A 22,663-nucleotide genomic window follows, 5' to 3' on the forward strand; every position below is an offset into this window, starting at 1 on the left:
TTTAAAAAATCCATATTATGGGGCGTACGGACACGCCCCACTTCCCTTACATCTTCCCTTATAAAATGCTATTTTAGTTTTATTTATTCATTCAGGCATAAGAAAACATATTGCAAATTGGCAGCCGAAGCTGAAAGGAGTTGCATCACAAAGTTTAAAATTACATAAAAACATTGAAAAACATGACAATTGCTAAATTCTGATATAAAATGAGTTAAAACTATTGCACAGTTATTAACACTGTTGATTCACTTTTAAACCAAAAATAAAACCAATTGTAAAAAAAAATTGCTTTACCTAGTATAATCTAATAGTGAGATGGTGTTTACAACAAGTGTTTCGTCCTATTAAAAAAAAAAGTACATTAGTACTTACCGTAAATTGGATGTTCATTATTGTTGCTACTCAGACCTACTCAAACCTTTTATGAAAAAATGACATTAAAATTAAAGTTAAATACACATAGAAAATGATAGGCGTGTTGAAGTTTATTCATGTAATTATTATAATCTCCAGCAGAGGGATGTCCAATTTTACAAAAATAATGTCGATTATCAGTACATTTTAATATGCCTCAGATGTTATATTTTCAGTAATATAATATACCCGTAAACGATGTTAATTTAAAGTGATTTTTACATTGATTTCGTTTACTCACGTTTGGCGTCCACAACCTTCTGAATAGGTCTATGCCCTTTTTTAACCGGTGTGATCTCGGCCTGGAAACTGTCATAACTATTACTATCATAATCTCTTGCATGATGCAAATCAGATAGCACAGTTTTTTTTAACTAATTTTTTTTCTCAAGGATTTCCACACCGGACCGTGAATATATTTATATATTTTAAGACTAAGTTATACAGCTGCAGCACTCAAAATTGACGGAAACTTAATAATAACTTATAATCTTTTTTTTTTATTTGTTATAAAATCATTGTTTACAGGCTTATCTAAGAAATCCTGATTCATGCTCTGTCAACATTACAATAATCATGTCGCCGGAAATATATTACATAATAATAATTTTTTTTTTTTTCTAAAAGAATTAGGCCTATCCAAGAAACATTTTTATACCAGAATGTGAAATAGGCTTTACATGGTGTAACAATAATATACTTTATTTTATTCTTTATTTTTAAACTGGCGATCTATGACGTATAAAACTATTGAACCAATGATGTATAACGTACATTTCAGAAACACACTTAAATACTTTGTTTTAATCTGGTCAACCACGCCTTTTTATACGTTTTCAAATTGATGGGCGTTGGTTTTATCGGCTAAAGAAAACATTATGATTATTTCTTGTTAGATATATATTATTTAAATTAATTCATTTGAAATGATTCTCCAAGCAAAATCCATGCCTGCCACTTGGACTCAACGCAACCGTTTACGTAAAGCGTGGTTCCCACTAGAACGCAACGTAAGGACGTAGACGCAACGTAAGGGATTTAACCAATCACAAGCGATGGATTATTCGAACTGGCGCTTGACATTGGTCAACTCGCTTGCGTTGCGTCTACGTCCTTACGTTGAGTCCTAGTGGGAACCAAGCTTAATTTAGCCAATCGACGACGCGATTGACTATTCGAACTGTAGTTTGTCATTGGTCATTGCTTGTTGCGCCTACGTCGATGCATTACATCATGAATTAATGAATTGTTTCTAGCTCATATAGGCTCATTGTTAAAACTTTACATTATACGTTCTTTATTCGATATATTGATGTCCTCAACAAACAGAGAGCTTAATTTAGGTTATTTCGTGGTCAGTCAAACCGTGACGACACGTAGTAAGGTGCGTGATTTACGGTTCCGGATACGTACGTAGAGGTCTACGCGTTAACATCAATGTCCCTCCTTGCAGAACCGACAGCAGCAAAAACAAAATCAGTCGTGTAATAATATCGTTCAGTCTTATTGGATAGAACACACTGTGCTTTTGCTCTGCTCCAGAGACGTTGGTAATGCAGTCTTCTTGTTCTGGTGTAATCTGTCAATAACCTATTAAAACAAAAATAATTTTTAAATTTTAAATATAAAAGTTTTTTAATTAATATGTATCTATCGTCATTCATTAACGTCTAGATAAACCATTTTAAGCCTAGGCTCACAAAGCATTGTTTACTGCGGCCTAAAATTGTTATTTCACTTAAAACATGTCATGTCAGTGTGTAGGCTACTAAAATACTTATAAGTCCTTCTTCCAAAATGTGACCATAATAATGCTTTTAATGCTACTCTATTATTATACGTTTGTTAGATTGCCTTGATGATACTGATGAATCAATGAAAATGTTTTGGGGGAAATCCTCATTGATCGTATTGCCTTAATGCCAATTTACACAGACGAACAGTAACGGTAATAACAATATAGAATCAATGTTATTCACACAACGCGGAGCGAGCGGACGGACGATTTCCGCTCATGATATTTAGTACATATTCTACATAGGACAAGCTACGCGGTTTTCCGCTTACCGTTTTACCGCTCGTCTGTGTAAATGGGTCTTTGTTTTATTGGCTATACTTACCGCAAGACATTCGATAAAGTCTAAAGAATTTGAATCATCGGCATCGATCTCTTTCACAATATTTCGTACTTGCTGCTTTGTAAACAACATTCCGCTGTTGTCCAGAATCTGATCCAATTCCTCTGCATCTATCGTCTGTGAAAGATTAACATATTTTTAATTAAATTAAGAGGTTGAACACGAGGATTTTTGGCGGACTTGGCTTGCCATATTCAATGAAACACAAGGGGAGATTGACAGCTGAATAATTGAATGATATAACAAATATAAAAACATACAATATATTTTACAGTATTATTTCTTTCCTTAGCTTGTAAAAAATGTATAATGTACCGGTGTATTTATAACTACCACTGTAAGTGGCAATAACTGAGTCATATAAAATGGACAATACCGTTTTATCTCCAGTTTTTTTGTCAATATAAAAAATAGATTTAAAAAAAATACTATTAGTGTACACCCCATCGTACTATAGAACAGTTAGAAACAACTACAAGAGGAAGGATCCATAAACTAGTTGGTTGGCACTCATCGGTATGGGTAGTCTCAACCTGTTTTACTCACAAACATCAATAATCCATGCATCTAAAAGCCTAACAGTTGCAAGCAGTTATCATCCACTCTACCTGACTAAAACGATTACATTCGAAGTATTATATATTAAATTATGAATCGAATCTTTTAACCGATGTGGAAATAAATCAACGTCAATGTGTTTAAAAGTAGGCCTATAGCTTTCTATCTGTCAAGATATCCTTTACAGGAAGGGGATGGGTGATGGGGTTATTCATCCTTGACGTCACAACCCATTTGGCACAAAAGAGTATATAGGCCTATAATAGGCTAACGCGTTCGGATTAATCAGGCGGTGTGCATTTGAGGTGACCAGTGGAAATGTTTGTTTCTTTAAGGTTCAGTAACGTCGGTTCATCGGATTCACTTGGTCGAATTTTATTTTATTTTTTAATCGTGCATCCATGCATCAGGGAGATGTTCCTGCATGCATACAGATAACTTGGTTAATTAAAGGGTGACTCCGGGGTTTAAAAATTACATTATTGACCACGTGGGCTTGGGCCTATGATGTTCTTACCCCGTCATTGTTGACATCTGCTTCAATGAACTTCGCTTCAGCAGCAAGCAGAACTGACAGCCGAAGCATAGGATATTTTTCGGCTATTTCCTATTATTAGAAATAAGAATGTTATAACAACAAAAATCAATAATACATGGTTTACGAATGTTTTTTTAAGAAGGTGGGGACGGATGTGTCATCACTTCATGATATTTTGTTGTACAGTAAACTTGAGTTGAAAAATATGTTTGGTTAGGCCTACATATATCATATATAGAAGTGTATTTATAGGCCTTAGAACAGCTAGACACCCAACAACTTATCCCCCACCCCCTCCTTTTAATGGGGTCATGTTCCATGATAAGGGTGTCCGAACGAAAGGAGTTCTACTGTAGTATTTATTACTTAAGTTTGGTTCCCACTAGCGACGCAACGCAAGGACGTAACGCAACGTAAGTGATTTGACCAATCACACGCGATGGATTATTCCAACAGTGGCTTGTCATTGGTCAACTCGTTTGCGTTGTACGTCCCTACGTTGCGTCTCCAGTGGGATGTATTCAAGTTGGCATCCATTATATAAACCAAAGATGTAATTATTACATAGGCCCTTAAAGCTTGGTTCCCACTAGAACGTAACGCAAGGACGTAAACGCAACGCAAGCGTTTTCACCAATGACAAGCGAAGTTATAGACAGTTAGCAATCACAAGCGAATAAGCCATCGCTTGTGATTGGTCAATTCACTTGCGTTGCGTTACGTCCTTGCGTTGCGTCGCTAGTGGGAACCACGCTTTACCTTATAATACGTGTACGTGTCTTTGGTTGGTGCTGTAGCGGCTTCAGTCTCTTTGGTGGCGCTCTTTAAATTTGCTTTACTTGTTGCACCTTTTCTCGGTGTTTTTCTAGTATGCGCATGTCTTGATGTCTTTGGTCTGGTGTGCTTTTTCTTCTGTAAACATAATAATAAATAATTTTCAAATAACTATTAAAAACGCCTAAAATGTAGAACAAACTGCCTTCATCTTTCTGCAGCTATCTATGAATTGTCGAGGTTCTGGCGACATTGTCTACTTCTCTCGACAAGGCTGGACATTTTCCACATCATTCAACCATTTTTGTGTTTTTTTTATGCCGTAAATAGTTTTATAATATACAGTTTTTATATTTTTGTTTATTTGTGATAGCTGCGATGGTAAGGGTCACATAGGCCTACTTATAATGAAATAAGAAGAATTTTCATGTTAGTGGTTGGGAATGCAGTGCAATGCTATAGAAGTTAAATATTTACTTAATTCTTATTTGTTTTTATCACCACCACTTCACCCGGATCTAGGTTATTTCTCCGCAACCTTAGTATTTTGTTCAAGCTCGCAATATTGGTCAAAACATATTTGTGAATACGGAATATATTTAAATACCATGTAACACTATCTAGGCTTGAAATAAAACTAAACTGGACGCAGCACATTTATATACTAGGCCTACTAATGGGCCTACTTCATAAAAAAAATAGATTAATTCATCAAACCAAATTATTAAATTATCTCAATATTTATTTTTTAAATAATTTTGATATTGAAAATGTGTGTACTTGATCGCTTTCTTGTAGATGCTTTAATTGAACGTATTTTTTAAATATTTTGTTGGTTTATTTCTGTGCTCTGTTCTGGGTTGACCAGCATAGGTGTTTAGCACCTGTTTGGTCTTTCCTTGCCTTTTATATTTGTTTTGTCTTCTTTTGTATATGGCAGAAAATTGAATAAATAAATAAATAAACACGATGGATTGTGAAGGATTTCTTTACCATGTTTGGCGATCCGTTTGTTTGTTGCTGCTCAGGGTTTGCGGCTTGTTGTGCTGCTTTCATCTTTTCTTTTTCTGCTTTTCTTTCTTCTTTGATACTCGCTAGCTAAATTCGTAATTAAAAAAGGAAATATTAATATTATTTTGTTATGAACTATTTTCATTTAAAATGATAAAATTGTTAAAAATTTAAAAAAAAGTCAAAGTTTATAAATAGATTATTGAACATAAATTTGGTTTAATGATAATGTATGTATAAACAAAATAATATATGTAGAAAATATGTATAAGAACTAACAGGTTTTGGAAATATATTAAAAGAAGATATGTATAGGATTGTAATTGTAGTTTTTGCGTCAGGGAGTTGAGTAATTAGATGTTTTTGCCCTACTCTGACGTAATTTGTACTTTATACTAAGTACATTTGAGAATACTTGCGAAAAGATTCGCAAGTAGTTCTCGGGTGGGACTCGAACCCACGACCTCCAGATCACTAGCCTGGCGTTCATACCTCTAGACCACCGAGCTTGCGCTGATGGCTAGTGGCTAGATTCGAGCCCAAGTAAGCAGCGGGTACTGCACCAACAGGATTGTAATTGTAGTTTTTTGCGTCAGGGAGTTGAGTAATTAGATGTTTTTGCCCTACTCTGACGTAATTTGTACTTTATACTAAGTACATTTGAGAATACTTGCGAAAAGATTCGCAAGTAGTTCTCGGGTGGGTTCGTGGGTTCGAGTCCCACCCGAGAACTACTTGCAAATCTTTTCGCAAGTATTCTCAAATGTACTTAGTATAAAGTACAAATTACGTCAGAGTAGGGCAAAAACATCTAATTACTCAACTCCCTGACGCAAAAAACTACAATTACAATCCTGTTGGTGCAGTACCCGCTGCTTACTTGGGCTCGAATCTAGCCACTAGCCATCAGCGCAAGCTCGGTGGTCTAGAGGTATGAACGCCAGGCTAGTGATCTGGAGGTCGTGGGTTCGAGTCCCACCCGAGAACTACTTGCGAATCTTTTCGCAAGTATTCTCAAATGTACTTAGTATAAAGTACAAATTACGTCAGAGTAGGGCAAAAACATCTAATTAAGATATGTATAAAAATCATACAAATTATGGTAAATAATGATACTGGAAGAACAACAAAATCATGTATGTAAAAATGATAATGATAAACAAAATATAATGTTAGAAAAACTATGTATAAATGACGGTATTTATATAAAAAGTTACATGATGGAAATAAAAGTGGGATGAACCCATATAAGACAAAAAAAAAACTACTTTCATTAGTTGTCTATCATGCAACAAATCCCCCTCCCCCGCCCGCCTTCTTAAGGCAGTCGGACCTGTCCAACCCATGTTGCTTATTAAGGCGTAACCTATTTTTATACAGTAAAGTTTTCTTTACAACCCCCACTGAGCTTTTATATTGTGTTGTCCTTTTCATTTCTATCCATTGAAAAACCAATGTCTTTATTATCGGTAACCTGCATCTATTCGCTTAAATATTTGAATAATAAGTAGGGCCAATCGCAAATACGATAATAACGATAGCAACTATAGGTTATGTTTATACCAACCAAATAATTTGTCAGTAATAATGTCTGATTAATTTATGTTTTCATTCAAATATTGGTTACAATTTAACATGATAACATGTTCAATATTCTTTGAGTGAAATCAATTCAAACTTTTATTGATAATAAATGCTTCTTATATTATCAGTCCTTTTCTTCTTCTTGTTTGGTTAGCCGTTCTCAATTGAGAACATCAGCCGGCATTGACTGAAGTTAACATTGCCTTTGCGTAAGAGAGACCATTAACTTTGGTCGTCTTTTTTTTTGGAAAAGCGCTTTGTCTATAAGTATAGTATAACGTGCATCATAGATGTATTTATTTTAATCGAATGGAGTAGGCATTATACTAAATATAGACATAGGCCATACAATAATTTTCGAATGAACTCAAGGCTGTAATGGAAAAAGAGCTAAAAATATGAATGATTTAGTTAATTTAGTATACGGGTCAGAGAAATCTCGCCTCGTCGTAGCTCATCTAGTTCGGCACAACGACGACGACGCACATAATTATGAGTGTTTCAATTATCTGTCGAATAGTTCCACCGTGTAAACATTCAGACAATAATATTGAATGTGTTACAACATTCGTGTTTGTGTACATAGTGTACTCTACAAAGAAAGGTCGGTCAATTTAGACGGTTCGTGAATTGACAGTGCGAGTGTCACCAAACCTACCTCTTTTTCCAATTTGTCAATCTGTTGCATTAAACCATAATTTCTGCTTCTAGTACTAGTTATTTCCTTTTCTTTTTCAGCAAGCTGTGTGCTTATTGCCTCTTTTTCTTTCAGTATAAGAACAAATTGTGATGTGCTCTCGCTTCTGGTTTCTGTGTGTCCCCCTTCCCCACTAGATATGCTCTCCATTTTTGCGAAAATTGACCGAAAAACTGTGTATATTATATATGATAATAATTATTAGGCCTGTTACTAGTTGACGACAGAGGTTTCAATAGACTACTGTGTTTACTATCATTAAGGCAGATTGTCTACTCTGACGCATCGAACCGTTTATTTAAGCATGTAACATATTACCTATTGACAATAACAAAGTCGTTAACGAACAATGCGCATTATGTTTGCTTAGCGCATACCAACTTTGTTTGTTATATATTTTAACTATTCTATTTGTTGACTTGACGACTATAACTGTAGCTTTTCATTGGTCACATCAGAGATTATAGTTTGTGTACAAAGAAATAGAGAAACCGTTCTTTTGTTGTGACGTATTAGAATCAGAGCCATATATGATTAGAATTTCAATCTAGCCCCCTCTTTAGTTTCTACGATCCTGTGGGTTTTAAATTATTATAGAGGGCGTGTGGTGGAATTGGATTTCCTTTTCCCCCAGCGAGATTGCTGCTGCTGTGAGAGTGCGCGAGATCGGCTTCTGAGAGTGCTGATTGTGTGAATGGATGGAAACTGTGATGTTTTGTTGTGTTATGATGGCCTAGCTAAAGAAAGTTAATCTTGAGCTTTAAAATATCATACTGTCGAGTATATTTAATCCATTATTTATACACGGATATAATAGATAAATTATTAGTTATTTAAAAAGGTATTGTATAAATTATTGTTTGATTTTGTAAGTACTAGGCTATAGAATAGATAATTGAATGTGTTCTCTCTAGCTAGGCCTAACCTAGCAGCTAAGCGTAGCCTAGAGACTGATAGTATAGGCTAGCTAGATGAGTCTAAATTAGCCTACTAGAGGAATGTACTCGACGACTTTACTAGGTACGTTACTAGGGATGCCTATAGTATGGGCACGGCCTATCCTTAGACAAAAATGCATTTGTTTATTTTCAAATGGGACTATTTGTTGTAGAATTAAAAAGTATCTATAATATTATAAGTAAAGGAGCCCGATGTCTTTTTTTAAGTTGTCATACTGTCTAAATTTATATTTTGTATTTACTATTTATTTGTATAAGAAAACAATAGAGAGAAGATATTTAATGATTGTTATTTATTATAACATTATTATGTACTGTTCTGTGTCAATAAATATTAGAAAATACTGTATATTGCATTTAATGTTTTTAATTTGTTTACAAAAATCACAGTTTGAAACTGATTGAGTCGTGTAGGAGGGATTGCCATTATTTTGAGGTGTAGGCTAAGATGGCTGACGTGGACCCTGAAACGTTACTAGAATGGCTACAGATGGGCCAGGGAGAGGAGCGGGACATGCAACTTATTGCATTGGAACAGCTTTGTATGCTTCTGCTAATGTCGGACAATGTGGATCGCTGCTTCGAAAGGTACGTACAGTACTGTTCCCTTCCCCCTCCCCCCCCCCCCTCTTATGACTCGCATGTTTTTTTTTCAATCCAAATTCTGGTCGGGCCTTTTTTTCTTTACACATGTCATAATAATTATTATGTACTGAATTTGATCAATATTATTTATTATTATTAAATCACAGTTATTCAACTACAGTACAATAGAATCCCTTTTAAGGGGACCGCTTCTGGACCTAACAAAGGGTACCTTTAATAAGGGTGTCCCCTGAATAGTGGTTGGCTGTTACAGCGTTAAAATGTACATTTCCGCTTGTTTGTTTCTCAAGACCATAATTGGGATGTCTCTTAAAGTATCCAAAAGAAGATGTTCTACTCAGTATACTGGCTCAGCATTAATCCCACCACCAATATGGAATAATTTGCATGTAAAATGATATTGAAGTAAACACATTACATTTTAAGCTTTACTGGAAACCCTGTATTGAAAAGATAAAATCACTGTCTGCTTATTAAGGGCTTTGCTTTGTCCTGGTTTTGTCCTTTTGTGTATGTACAACAGAACAAAGCTTTACAGTGTGAACCAGAATTATTTAGGTTGTTGTACCTTGGACCTGCTTCTTCCCCATTTTGATTGTTGAAATTTTACATTATATTATATAAACCTTCTTTTGTCAATGCAGCTGTACGCTTTTCATTTATTCATGTGTGATTCACTTGTGATGTCAGTAATGTGACATTGATAGTGCAATGTAAATAAATAAAAATACACCTACAGTACAAGGATACAAATTATTTAATAATTATTAATAATAATTACAACTCCCTGATTATAGTTAGGTAGTAAAAGTTTCCTATTAGTTCAGCATAATATTCCTATTTACACTAGCTATGTGTGAATCCATGGTACAATTGTGCTTAAAAATACACCTACAGTACAAGGATACAAATTATTGAATAATTATTATAGTTAGGTAGTGAAAGTTTAGCCCTGCTCCTATTAGTTCAGTACACTAGCTATGTGTGAACCCATGGTATACAGTAATTGTGCTGTGTTCAGACTAACGTACTTAAAGTAACATAGTTTATGACAGTCTGGGTAAACACAGTTACTTATTTTACATAACAATACGATTGAGTGAAAGCTGTATTGTACATCACAATACAGTAGTAGTAGGCCACATAAAACAATTGTTGTCAAAGGTTTTGTATTAGTGGTTAAATAAATAGACAAAAGAGGGGGAAACCACCTGGTACAGTAGATACAGGTACGGTACATTGTTTTTAAATATAGATACACTTTTATAATCCAGTAAATTAAACAAAGATTTTCATTCATTTACTAAATTATATAGTACCCACATTTTTCATGTTCTTCCTTAATTTGTCCTTATTCTATGTATGTTTATTGTCAAACTTGTTATTTTCTATTCTAAAGCTCTGTCTACACTATCAAACTAGTTTGACAAAAAATGTGATGTGATATGGTAGTGATATGTCTAAATATGGTAGTGATATGTCCAAATGTGGTAGTGATATGATTTGTCACATAAAATTTGATAGTGTAGACAAAGCTTTAAGCTCTGTCTACTGTACACTATCAAACTTTATGTGACACAAAAATGTGACATTATATCACTACCATATTTGGGCATATCACACTTTTTTTGTGAAACTAGTTTGATAGTGTAGACAGAGCTTTAGAGTCTTTTTGTACTGTATACGCATATTTTATAAGTATCATGCTAATTGTTTTTTAAATATTGAGAATATAGTAATATCACAGTTTTGTTATAACTTTGGAACAGTTTTGTAAAATATAATAATATTAATGAAAAAATTAACTAATAATTAATTCCAGTTTTAATTTGAATAACATCCTCTTCCAAAAAGTAGTATTTTATAATAAAAAAGACGGTAATAGTGTACATACTGATGATACAGTAAGTGATGATTTGAAAGTGTAGGAAGTGTTCTGTCAAATTACCATCTCCATCTTACAGTATGTCAGTGTCCCTAAATGAAACCTCTCACTATTATATTATCGCTTATAACAGAAAGTTATTACTAGCATGGTTTTTTTTAGTACGAGCATCTCAATCTGGGGAACACCAATGCCAAAAATAGTTTAAAAGCATATACAGTCGACTCTCTCCCAATACCGCACTCTCTGAAAACCAGAAACTCTTCCAATACCAGACTTTTCTCAAGGTTCAAAATGTCCCAAATTCATTTTTACCATTAAAAACACATTCCAAATACCAGACTTAATGGAAAACCAGACATATTTGGCCAGCCCAAAGGTGTCCGGTATGGGAGAGTTGACTGTACAAGTATCACTGTAGTTTATACATTTTTGGCAACACACTATTAAGTGTATTCACAACAGCAGCGTCCATACTTGCGATCGTTCATATTTACAGCCATTGTTTCTTATGCACATGACTTATCAACAACTGTTAATGACTTCTGAGTCATAAATTAAGTGCTCATCATAACAAGTGATGGTCTCAAATGTGTCATTTGTTATTAGTATAAGGAAGACATTTTTTAAAAGTGTACAGTATCTCTGGGTTTGAAATTATTATTTATATTTAAATGTAGATGTATTGTCCTCCCAAAATCATAAAAAATAAAGATTTTTAAAGTCAGACTTTAAATAGTTATAGGTCATTTTGCAGTTTTAATGAAATTATTAACTTCCATAAGAAAAAACTAGAAAAAAAACAATGATTTCACTTACAGTATAAAAAGACATTAAACAGTTAAATTTAACAAAAAATTCATTGTCTAACAAGTGATAAACAATGTGACAATTATTTGCTTTAAATTTTTTTCGGGATATTAAAACGGCATATTCAGCCAAAAGAAAAAATTATTTTTTCAGAAGGACAATATATCTTTCATATTATAAATTAAAATACATTGCAATATCAATATTTTTGCAGTAAAAATTGTCCAATAATATAATTTTTATTTTAAATGAACCAGGCTTTCCAATGTTGTTTAAAACAAAGCAATTAAACGTGTACAGTTGCATGCACAGCAATTATACAAATAACAATTAAAAGTCAAGGATATTAATTCATTTTATAGAATAATTAAATTTTATGAAATTGACTATACGGTATTGTAGAATACAAAAGATATATTTAATTTGTAGAATGATTTTTAATAAGTTCAGGTTTAATTGTTACTATCCTTGAAAAGAAATAGCCTACAGTAGGCCAATGTCAGGGTATCCTGTTATTTATCACAAACTACAGTACTATGTTTACATTTTGTTTAAATCTCTATCCATGTTAAATGCAGTCAATCTTACAGTTTATAATTTAATGCTACATGTTCAAAATGTCATGTATCGTTAAATCAGGCTTCGCAGAAAATCATCCAGTCATTGTTTTATCACCCAAACATTATTTGAGACATACGGTCACAATGGCCTCCTTGCTAATATTAATAGGGACTTTACGAAACACGACGGGAAGCCACAGGACGGTGCTCATGAATAATAATTTATGCATGAGCTTTAACAAAGTGGGCGGAGATTAGCGTGAAATTCCATCATCTTAACTTTTTTAGGACGATAACAACTAGAAATAATGTATATATAACCTTAAATATATAGTTCAAATTACACTTAAACATGGAATTTTAAAAACTCTAATAAATAATAATTGAACTGCTGGCCGTCGTCTTCGCGCAAGGGTGCGTAACTAATAAAACGGCAATGTTGACTGTTTATGATTTTACGCTCTAGCAAACACAGGATATTCGTTGTCCTCCCCTAGTGTAACCATCGTGTTTCGTAAAGTCCCTAATAACTTAAAAGAAGCGTGATCACCCACTGACGCTCCTAAGAATGATCTAAGGAGAGAGCTGAAGACATTGGCAAAGAAACAAAAAAAAGTATTTTATTATTAATAAATTTAGACCTTTGAGAAATATGCAATCATCAAGCTGATCGTGACAAAAAAACAGGTTATTATTTTAAATCTCTGGAACAGCTTGCACGGGTTTATTTTAATTAAAGACTTACCCTTTTACAGTAAATATTTAGAATAGAAAGTTTTAACAAATTCATGGTAACTGTCTGTATTCTAATTTCTATAGTAGGAATACAATTAAATGTACAGTTGTGCAATAGTAGAATGATTACATTTTATAGAATTGTAAATGGCCAGACTGAATAACAAAGCAGGGTCAATCTCAGGTTTGTTGGTTTTCTATTCTTAGTAAAAGCAGCTCACAATGTTGAGTTTAAAATGTCATAGTTATACTACTCATTCTGGCTTCCTATCATCAGATGGTGCTGCATGACAACATAAGCTGCTAGATTAACAAGATGAATTCTAATCAGCATCGTTCATTTAATCAATGAATACTACTCACGGACAATACGAATATTATAAATAATAAACTGATGTTGCAACTCATACAATTTAAAATGTCTTTTAATCTAAATATTTACAGTACTCGCGGACAGTACTACGAGAAACAAATAATCATAATCAAACTGATGTATGTTGCACACTATTTTTAGTCTTCGTTCAATTCAATCTAAATATTTAGAATACTACCCAGTCTTGAATAGATGGCAATAGAAATACAGTAAGGAATAAAAACAATTACTGTACATTGGCTGTTTATTTTATATTCAATTTATTTTTAGATAATGTAATTATTATACTAAAAAATTGCTGCAAAAATAATTGTTTGTTTTTAAAATATTGGATTTCTATACAGTATAGCTATAGTATAATAAGGTTTACTGCTGTATTTAATGAATGAATAAAAGATGCACAAAACCACTATACAGTGAAACACATACCACTAAAAATTTCAATAATTTTAGAAGCACTGTACATGATTTTTTTTTAAATTAAAACATATCTTTTTACAAATTTAAATTTTGTATGGAAATATTAATTATTAATTAATATTAGACTTAGTTTACTATATATAGTTTACTATAGTTATACTGTAGTAGGCCTACAATTAATAAAAATGATTTTTATTTTCACCTTTTATTGTCACAATATTGACATGCTATGCTGAGAATGTCATAAATAAGCCTACTGTATGGTGATTTATTCCTTGGAATTTGAATAAACTTCCAAGCTGAATATGCTTAATGAAAATATAAACTTAAGAGATACTTCTACTAAACAACACTGGCATTCAGTAGAAAAGGTTGATTCTGAAATTGTTTGACTATTGTATGTTCCGATATTCTTGTGTACTGTATAATGCTACTTCGGGTCTAATCCCACCACCTACTTTATGTCTGATTTCACAAACAGGCATATCCTCGGGTATAGTCCAAGTATTGACGTTCGTTCTCTATGGAAATGTCTATGTTCTTGTTGTACTTTGTCTGTGAGTATTCTGGTACCCTTAATACATCGTTCCGCAAACTTTTTATAAATCTAGACACTTCGCTGTTTGTCGTAAGCTGCATATGGCTAAAATACAGGCGCTTACTGTACTCAACTAAATCAATTTCTCCAGCCACCCTGCGGCTCTCCAAAAATTCTGAATTTTGGTCACGGCTCATAGTTTGCGGAACGTCGCCTTAAAATACCTGATTTATGAGAGTCTTCTTTTGTATCCTGTATAATATTTTTTTTTTCTCATCTACAGTTGTCCACCACGAACGTTTCTCCCGGCTCTGTGCAGGATATTTTTGGATGAACAAGCCCCAGATAACGTTCTTGAAGTAACTGCACGCGCCATCACCTACTACCTGGATGTTTCCGCAGAGTGCACCCGACGTATCATCGCAGTAGATGGCGCTGTTAAAGCCATCTGTAATCGTTTGGTTGTCGCTGAGCTATCTTCGAGGACAAGTAGAGACTTGTCTGAGCAGTGTATTAAGGTACAGTAAAAACAATATGATATTTCAGTCAACTCTCCCAATACCGGACACGTTTGGGCCTGCCTAATGGTTTTCCAGAAAGTTTGGTTTTCGGAATGTGTTTTTAATAGTAACAAGAAATTTAGAACATCTTGGTATTCAAAAAAAGTCTGGTATTAGGAGAGTTTCTAATTTTCAGATAGTTCAGTATTGGGAAAATTGACTGTACTGTATACTGTAGCATCATGTCTGAGAACAAACACAAATTTGCCGGTGGGATTACAGAATACTCTTGAAAGAATTATACTCGGTTCTATACAGTACAGTAATGTTCAGTTAGAAATATCCACGCAAATATTATAATATAGTAACAATATAAATTATATTTGAATAATATGTCAATATACTGTAATGTTGAATAAAATTGGTTTTATATGTCTGTCGATGATTATTCAACTGTTTAATCAGCAAAGAAGTAATTAAACCCGTTCTGTCTACGCACCTGCAGTGTTAAAGTCATTTATCATACACAATACATAATTAATTTTACAATGGGATGTTCTATTACACTGCAATACATACAGTACGTACATGATTGTATTTGAAGGAAATGTGAATTTATAATGCATAAATCAACATATTGTCTTAAGCCTTGTCTACATTACAATCAAACTTTAAGTTTATATAGCAAAAAAAATGTGGTGTGCCCATATGTGGAAATGATGATGTCATATCACTATAAAATGAAATGTACCATGCTGTATAATCAATGTTTGAAAATACTCTAATGAAAAGGAAATCATATAAAAATTAATTTAAAACGGGAACTACTGTAAAAACAGGTTTAATACAGTACCCCTCCATTGGGAGACCCTATTAAGGGGACACTTTCTTGTGAAACAAGGCAATATGTTTGTTAACACTATTCAGGAGGCACCCCTATTAAGGGGACATCTTGTTGGGTCCTTAAAGTGTACCCTTAATTGGACTGATTATTTGCCCTTGTTGTTTTTTTACAGGTGTTGGAACTGATGTGTACCCGTGAATCGGGGTCCGTATTTGAAGCAGGTGGTCTGAACTGCGTTTTGTCATTCATCCGTGACAATGGTAGTCAAATCCACAAGGACACGCTTCATTCTGCCATGTCGGTCGTGTCACGGCTATGTGGTAAGATGGAGCCGAGTGACACCTCGCTGGAAACGTGTGTTCAGTCTCTGTCCACTCTTTTGAATCACGAGGATGGACACGTAAGTTTATCACTTGTTAATGTTACCAAGTATAGTACTTGCTTTGTTTGTTTGTTAACTTCAAAATTACCTACAATTTTGATGTTATCATTCTGAATTTGTTTATATCACTATACTTGTTACCAAGTATAGTACTTGCTTTGTTTGTTTGTTAGCATAATAGCGCCTACAATTTTGAAGTTATCATTCTGAATTTTTCGATAGGTATATACTTACTGAACATGCCTATTGAAATTCAAGAAAATCGGTTCATTAAAAACTTCACAAATAAAAAAAAGAAAAATTTGTATTCTTTTAACATGGGCCAAACTATCAACATGCGCCTTCTGTGGCAATGCTTTGCCAAGTACTTCACTCAGTTTCTGAGTGCTTTCATTAACCTATTACCACTTTTCTGTCATCTAGCAAACTCTTAAGCTCTGTCTACACTATCAAACTTGTTTGACAAAAAAAAGTGTGATGTACCCTAAATATGCTAGTGGTATGTTAAAATATGGTAGTGATATGACATCATCATGTCCATATATGGGCACATCACATAAAGTTTGATAGTGTAGACAGAGCTTTATCAACACTGGTGTTTTGTATGGTGTCTACTTGGGTGTGTGTGTAAACGCTACAGTTTTGCTAGGCGATGTAATTTGTAAAGGGGGTATTACTCACTACGAATGAAACGTGAAGCAAAAAGCAAAGCAAATTTTTCTTTTTTATTCCCAAAAAGGTCTAACATTAAAAACACATTCAGAATAACAGATTTTCTGGAAAACAGATGTGTGTAAACACTTTATTTGTCACTATCATAAAATAGTAATACAACATAATAATATCAAAACTTCATCAAAAAATATTACAAAAAAAGACCAAAATAAACCACCTTTAGCTATTTGAGTTATTGTTATTGTGAGGTTACTATCAGGTTTTCCAATCGATCAGCCTGTAATTGATCAACACAGATTTATATGTTATAAAAGAAACTAAAGTAAAATTAAAATCTAAAAAATCAACTAATCATAATGTTGCTATGATGGAGTCCTTAATAGTTTACTGATACAAAACATGTAACCATAAATTTTATTACTTAAATAGTGATTTTTTTTTTCAAAATTGAGAAATCCAATAAATTGTTGATTTACTGGTTATCATAATGAGATGGGGAGCACTTAAAAATGATCTGGAAAACCAGCAGGTGAAATTAAAGTAAATGACTAGATATCCATTGACCATGAGATGAAGAGCTTTGAATACTGGACTGTCCATTTAGTTCTATTAGGCAAGTCATGTTTAATATCATACCGTATACCAACAAGAAACTAATTTTATTCAACGATATTTGAGCATATTTTATTTGAATTTGGAAGATAAATATTTTAATTGAGTGGTAATTAATATTTAATAATAATAAAATCCTGAATTTATATAATATCTACTGTTTATACCTCTCCCCAACCTTAAGCTCTACAGTATGTGCACTAAAGAAATAGTTTTAATAAAAAAAAACCAAAAGAACAATCCAGCTATGATAAACAAAACACTTACATATTGATTGTCTTATCCTTTTTGTTTATTGCAGACAAAGGAAATAAATTACTTTCAGTCTGTTGAAATTGATTATCATTTGGAATAACAAAAACATCGGGGTACTTTAAAAAATGCCTGTATATCACCATAGAGTTTAACTGTGATATTACAAAATGCATATTTTTATATTAGCCCAAGTATTTTTTACTAAAAGGTACTAGTCCTTAGCTTAACTGGAATCTGAGGATATTTGGATTAAACCCTCCACGGCTGAGTAGCACACTGGGAGATGATCCCCTACTCTTGTAAATTGTGTACGAACATAAACTATACACAGGACCAACGGCTTTACGTCCCATCGGAAGGACAAAAAAGATGTTACTGTACATATTGGGCTACAGTACAGTAAACTCCCCCAAAACCAGACTTTTCTTGAGGCCCAAAAGGTCCCAAATTTGTTTTTAACCATTAAAAACAAATTCCGAATACCAGACTTTTTCTAGAAAACCAGGGATATTGGGCCAGCCCAAAGGTGTCCGGTATTGAGTGTTGACTGTACTACTAAATCAAGCCTTGATTATTTTACATGAACTGTATTTGTATTGTAGCGAGTGCTACTATTACAGAAACAGTGTTTACAAACCACATCACTTCCTTTGTGTAATGCTTTTTAATACAACACTCACCAGGACAGTACAACTCTAATTTAAACCTTATTGTTTCTATTATTAGCATTTTGTTTGTTATGATTTTAATCAGCGCTAAACAGAAAGAAAAATAGGAATCAGCTTCCTTTGTTAATGCAACAGAAACAAAGAATGGATGATTCTGTGTAATAATTGTCTTTAATTATTTCCTGTATGGCGTTTGTGTCTGGTAATACAGTACCACTGATAGTGGGATTGTCACTTCCAGTGTTTTGTTTACCGAAGTATGTCAGTATATAAACAGGGAATCCCCTCTACTTGTTTTCTGGCTTATTGTGACAATGCTGATATGGGTCATAGTTCAATGTCACAAATTAGGTCAATATTTTTTATTGAGAATACTTGAACCATATATCAAAACAGTGTCAATAAAAACATTGTGATTTGCTAGAATAAGAATATGAAGTTTTTTTTACTATTAATATGTAATAATAAAAACATGTATCCAATACAATTGTATATGATCCACAGTAGGCCTACAGTATTTATAACAATTATAATAGTTTAAATAATTATATAGAAGTATAAATGCTGATCTATATATTTTATAATTTCAAATGTATTTATACCATTTTGACATATTCTTAAATTATATTATTGATATGATAACAATCTTGTAATATTTGTTAACCTTTTTACCAGTGACAATGCATACAGAAATGAATAGGATCTCAACTCTTTCAAGAAAATAATTTTTTTATATAAACTATTTTCTTTCATTGATAGGTTTCTGATGGCGCCCTTCGCTGCTTTGCATCACTTGCTGACCGATTCACTCGACGTGGTATAGATCCTGCCCCCTTGGCCAAGCACGGCCTCACCAAGGAGCTGTTGGAGCGCCTATCTAATTGTGGAATACCAAAATCGCAGACTCTTGTTGCCAAGGGCGGCACACCAACGACGACAGCTGGTAGTACCCCAGACTCTAAGAGCAATCATAACATATCGACCGTAATCAGTTTGCTGTCTACGCTTTGTCGAGGATCGCCGGGTGTCACTCACGTACGTATAAACTTAAGCGTTATTTATATATTTTCTGGATCTTCATATCTATACTGGACTTTTTTAGTCAAATTAAGTGGTTAGATAGTGCAAACAGATAGATAGGTCAAAGTTGCAGTCCCATTTGCCCAGGAAAACTAACCATTTGTTATGCAATACATTTCTTTATTTATCTAAAAATGACATAAATATATTCACCTATTTTTTTTTTTTCTGTATTCACACTCCGGAGAACGATCAAAGTATATATTGATTGATATATTGATTAAAATTTCAAGAATTTTTCAGAACTATATGTGGTGTGCCGCATACTTTATATCAACAATAAAATGTTTGTGTTGTGTCTCTAGCCGTATTTCTACTGTCATATTTCAGTCATATTAAAGCCCCCTTCCCTACAATTTGTGACGTTTTGTAAAAATAATACATATATATTACTTTAAACCATGTCATTCCTTGTCTTAAATGTACGTTTTATGGTAAATTATGATAAAAAGTGAGAAACAATGCACTACCTAAGTAGCTCGCGGCGATCGACCTCTCGTGGACGGTCTTAGGCCTAGCCTAGCTAGGCTTAGTTTTGTAGGCCTAGCTAGTAAACATCGGTAACATACGAACATCGTACGCTAGCTATATACCTAACCTGACGTTGTATAGTTGCTGCATTAATTGTCTTTCTATTTTTGCCAGACTCCGTTGATACAAATTGGGGAAAACCCGGTAGTTTCGCTGAAAAGTTAGGAGTCTTCCATTTGTTTTGGCCTCACGATCGATCGAAAATTGGGCGAATTACAGGTGAAAAACAAAAATATCAATCCGCGCGCAATGCATTTTGGGATTTATAGCGGGCCGCTATAATTATTAGAATCGACTTATTTTTCACATTTTTAACCGTTTAAAGACGAAAAAAGTTATCGCAATAGGACCATATAGTATTATTTTTACATTAAATATAGTTTGTGATCTTAAATTAGATCTAAAAAACGTAGGGAAGGGGGCTTTAATCATAGAGGTTTCCTTCATAAATTAAATGACCCACTTGTTTCATGTTTACCATAGAGATATACTCTATGTTTTTCAAGAATAAATCCAGTCCAAATAGGCAAATCTGTCTACTAAATTTAAGAGTTATATAGTCAGGTGTGTTCATAGAAAAAAGACCTGTTTGTCTGATTTGCAATTAGAGGTCGAATTTCGCGTAATGTTAAATTAAATTTGTCAACCGTTCATTTTAAGCATTCTTTTCCTTCATATATTAAATTTAATTTTTATTATGAATATAAACATGGAGTAATTTATTTTCAAGTTCATTGAGAAGGTCAAGCCCTTTGTTTACATTGCTTATACAGTACAAGTTCATGAATTAGCTTTGTTCACATTCTTGATCAAGGCCATTGTTTTCTACTTAAGTCTAAAAATATCCTGGAATGTTTACTGATTATTTTAAATAATAAAATACTAGATTTGAACTGAAAAAAAAAATGAATTCTACCCTTTTCACATCTGAAAAATGTAACAAGTTGTAATGAGGTTTGCATTGTGGGAAGACAATTTTGTGGAAAATCTCTAGAGAATTCACAGGGGACCCCGGAAAAAACACACCGATTTCTCATGGTTTAAATAATATATTGGGAGATCAAACCTGCTTACAACTTTTTACAAGTTTGTAACAATTTATGCAGATGTGAAAATGGTATAATGTAAATTAAAATGTACTTTGTGAAGATCCACCTAAGTTTATATATTAATAATTTTAAAAAGGGCAAAGTATAATATAGATACAAAAATATGGATAAAGAAAGATTTTCAATATTTATACCAATATAAACCAATAGTTATTCTTCTTTAAAGAAAAATAGATTACACAGTATTGTAAATTTGAATAGTAAATAATGTTTTCACTATTTTTATAAAGGATTTATTGCGATCTGAGTTACCAAACGCAATTGAGAAAGCCCTGCAGGGAGACGAAAGGTTGGTAGTTCAATTATATCAGAAATTATCAACTTCAAACAATATGTTTTAAATGATATGTTTCTTTATCTAAGACTTAGGGTATCATATACAGAGAAGTTGACTTGAAAAATATAACCTCTGTCTGGTTTTATTTTTCATTGTTTTTAGGACAGTGTTTAATATTACATGGATTACTAATAGACCTGTTTTGTCTTTTGTCAAAATTGTAATGTCTAAATACTTTTTAATTAAAGGCCAGGCTGAAATTTGTTTTTAAAAGATTGGATTTATAGCTTGGTGGTTAGGAAGCTTGGCTACTGATCCTACAGTAGGGTAATGGGTTCAAATCCTGTCAGATTCCAAAATGTTTTCTTATGACAAAAGACAACTCCCTTAGGGGTAGCCTATTCCTCACTATTAGCCTAAATTGAAAATACAGTATAACTCTCCTTCGGAACACGTCACCCCTATTAAGGGGACATATGTGGTAATATATGGCCAACCCCTTTTCAGGGACACCTAAAGGCACAATTTGTTGTGTCCCCTTAATAGGGGTTCTAATAATAATAAATAGTAATGTGTCTCTGATTAGGTGTGTCTTTGATACAATGTGGATTTGCTAATAATTTTTCTATTTGAAGGGAATCTTTGCTGAGTCCTGAAGTTCTACAGTATTACTATTAATAAACTGTAATGTATCTCTGATTAGGTGTGTTTTGGATACAATTCGCCTCACAGATTTGCTAATGGTGTTTCTATTTGAAGGGGCACTTTTTTAGATTCTGAATGTGTCTTAATAGAGGTTTTACAGTACTAATAAAATGTAATGTATCTCTGATTAGGTGTGTCTTGGATACAATGCGTCTTGTGGATTTGCTAATGGTGTTGCTGTTCGAAGGACGTAAAGCACTGCCTAAGACCAGTATCACTATCGGAGGGTCAACCCGCATGTCGGGATTGAGAAGACTTGACAGTTCCGGTGAACGCTCTCATCGCCAACTTATTGAATGTATACGAAGTAAAGATACTGATGCCTTGATTGATGCTGTTGATACTGGAGGTACGAAATATAAACTAGTTAAGCTCTGTCTCACTATCAAACTAGTGTGATATGCCCAAATATAGTAGTAATA

At 33.4% G+C, this 22,663-nt stretch overlaps 2 protein-coding genes and 2 non-coding genes across 7 annotated transcripts in view; 2 read left to right on the forward strand and 2 right to left on the reverse strand.

Annotated features, from left to right (window-relative positions):
- Positions 1-975: 975 nt before the first annotated feature.
- On the reverse strand, positions 976-7,985 carry LOC144852833 (uncharacterized). Its single transcript, XM_078710858.1, has 6 exons — positions 7,679-7,985; positions 5,419-5,523; positions 4,411-4,563; positions 3,631-3,720; positions 2,538-2,672; positions 976-2,007 (listed from the first exon to the last, which is right to left on the reverse strand). The coding sequence occupies exons 1-6, from the start codon at positions 7,865-7,867 to the stop codon at positions 1,921-1,923; spliced, it is 759 nt and encodes a 252-aa protein (XP_078566984.1). The 5' UTR covers positions 7,868-7,985; the 3' UTR covers positions 976-1,920.
- Positions 5,871-5,945, reverse strand: Trnat-agu (transfer RNA threonine (anticodon AGU)). Its single transcript has one exon. It is a non-coding gene; the product is annotated as a tRNA-Thr (tRNA).
- Positions 6,351-6,425, forward strand: Trnat-agu (transfer RNA threonine (anticodon AGU)). The gene has a single exon. It is a non-coding gene; the product is annotated as a tRNA-Thr (tRNA).
- Positions 7,986-8,403: 418 nt separating the features above from the next.
- Positions 8,404-22,663, forward strand: part of LOC144852819 (E3 ubiquitin-protein ligase HECTD1-like) — a 36,396-nt gene continuing 22,136 nt past the window's right edge. For all 4 annotated transcript variants that reach the window (XR_013614339.1, XM_078710818.1, XM_078710820.1 and 1 more), the window contains exons 1-7: positions 8,404-8,558; positions 9,067-9,264; positions 14,887-15,121; positions 16,120-16,347; positions 19,299-19,574; positions 21,490-21,548; positions 22,373-22,590. Coding sequence is in view for 3 of the 4 variants with exons in the window: in XM_078710818.1 (XP_078566944.1) it covers positions 9,125-9,264; positions 14,887-15,121; positions 16,120-16,347; positions 19,299-19,574; positions 21,490-21,548; positions 22,373-22,590 (1,156 nt within the window). In the remaining variant the exon portion in view is untranslated. The remainder of the gene's footprint in view (positions 8,559-9,066; positions 9,265-14,886; positions 15,122-16,119; positions 16,348-19,298; positions 19,575-21,489; positions 21,549-22,372; positions 22,591-22,663) is intronic.

Source organism: Antedon bifida, chromosome 9, assembly GCF_963402885.1.
Source record: "Antedon bifida chromosome 9, ecAntBifi1.1, whole genome shotgun sequence".
In the NCBI taxonomy this organism is placed as follows: domain Eukaryota; kingdom Metazoa; phylum Echinodermata; class Crinoidea; order Comatulida; family Antedonidae; genus Antedon; species Antedon bifida.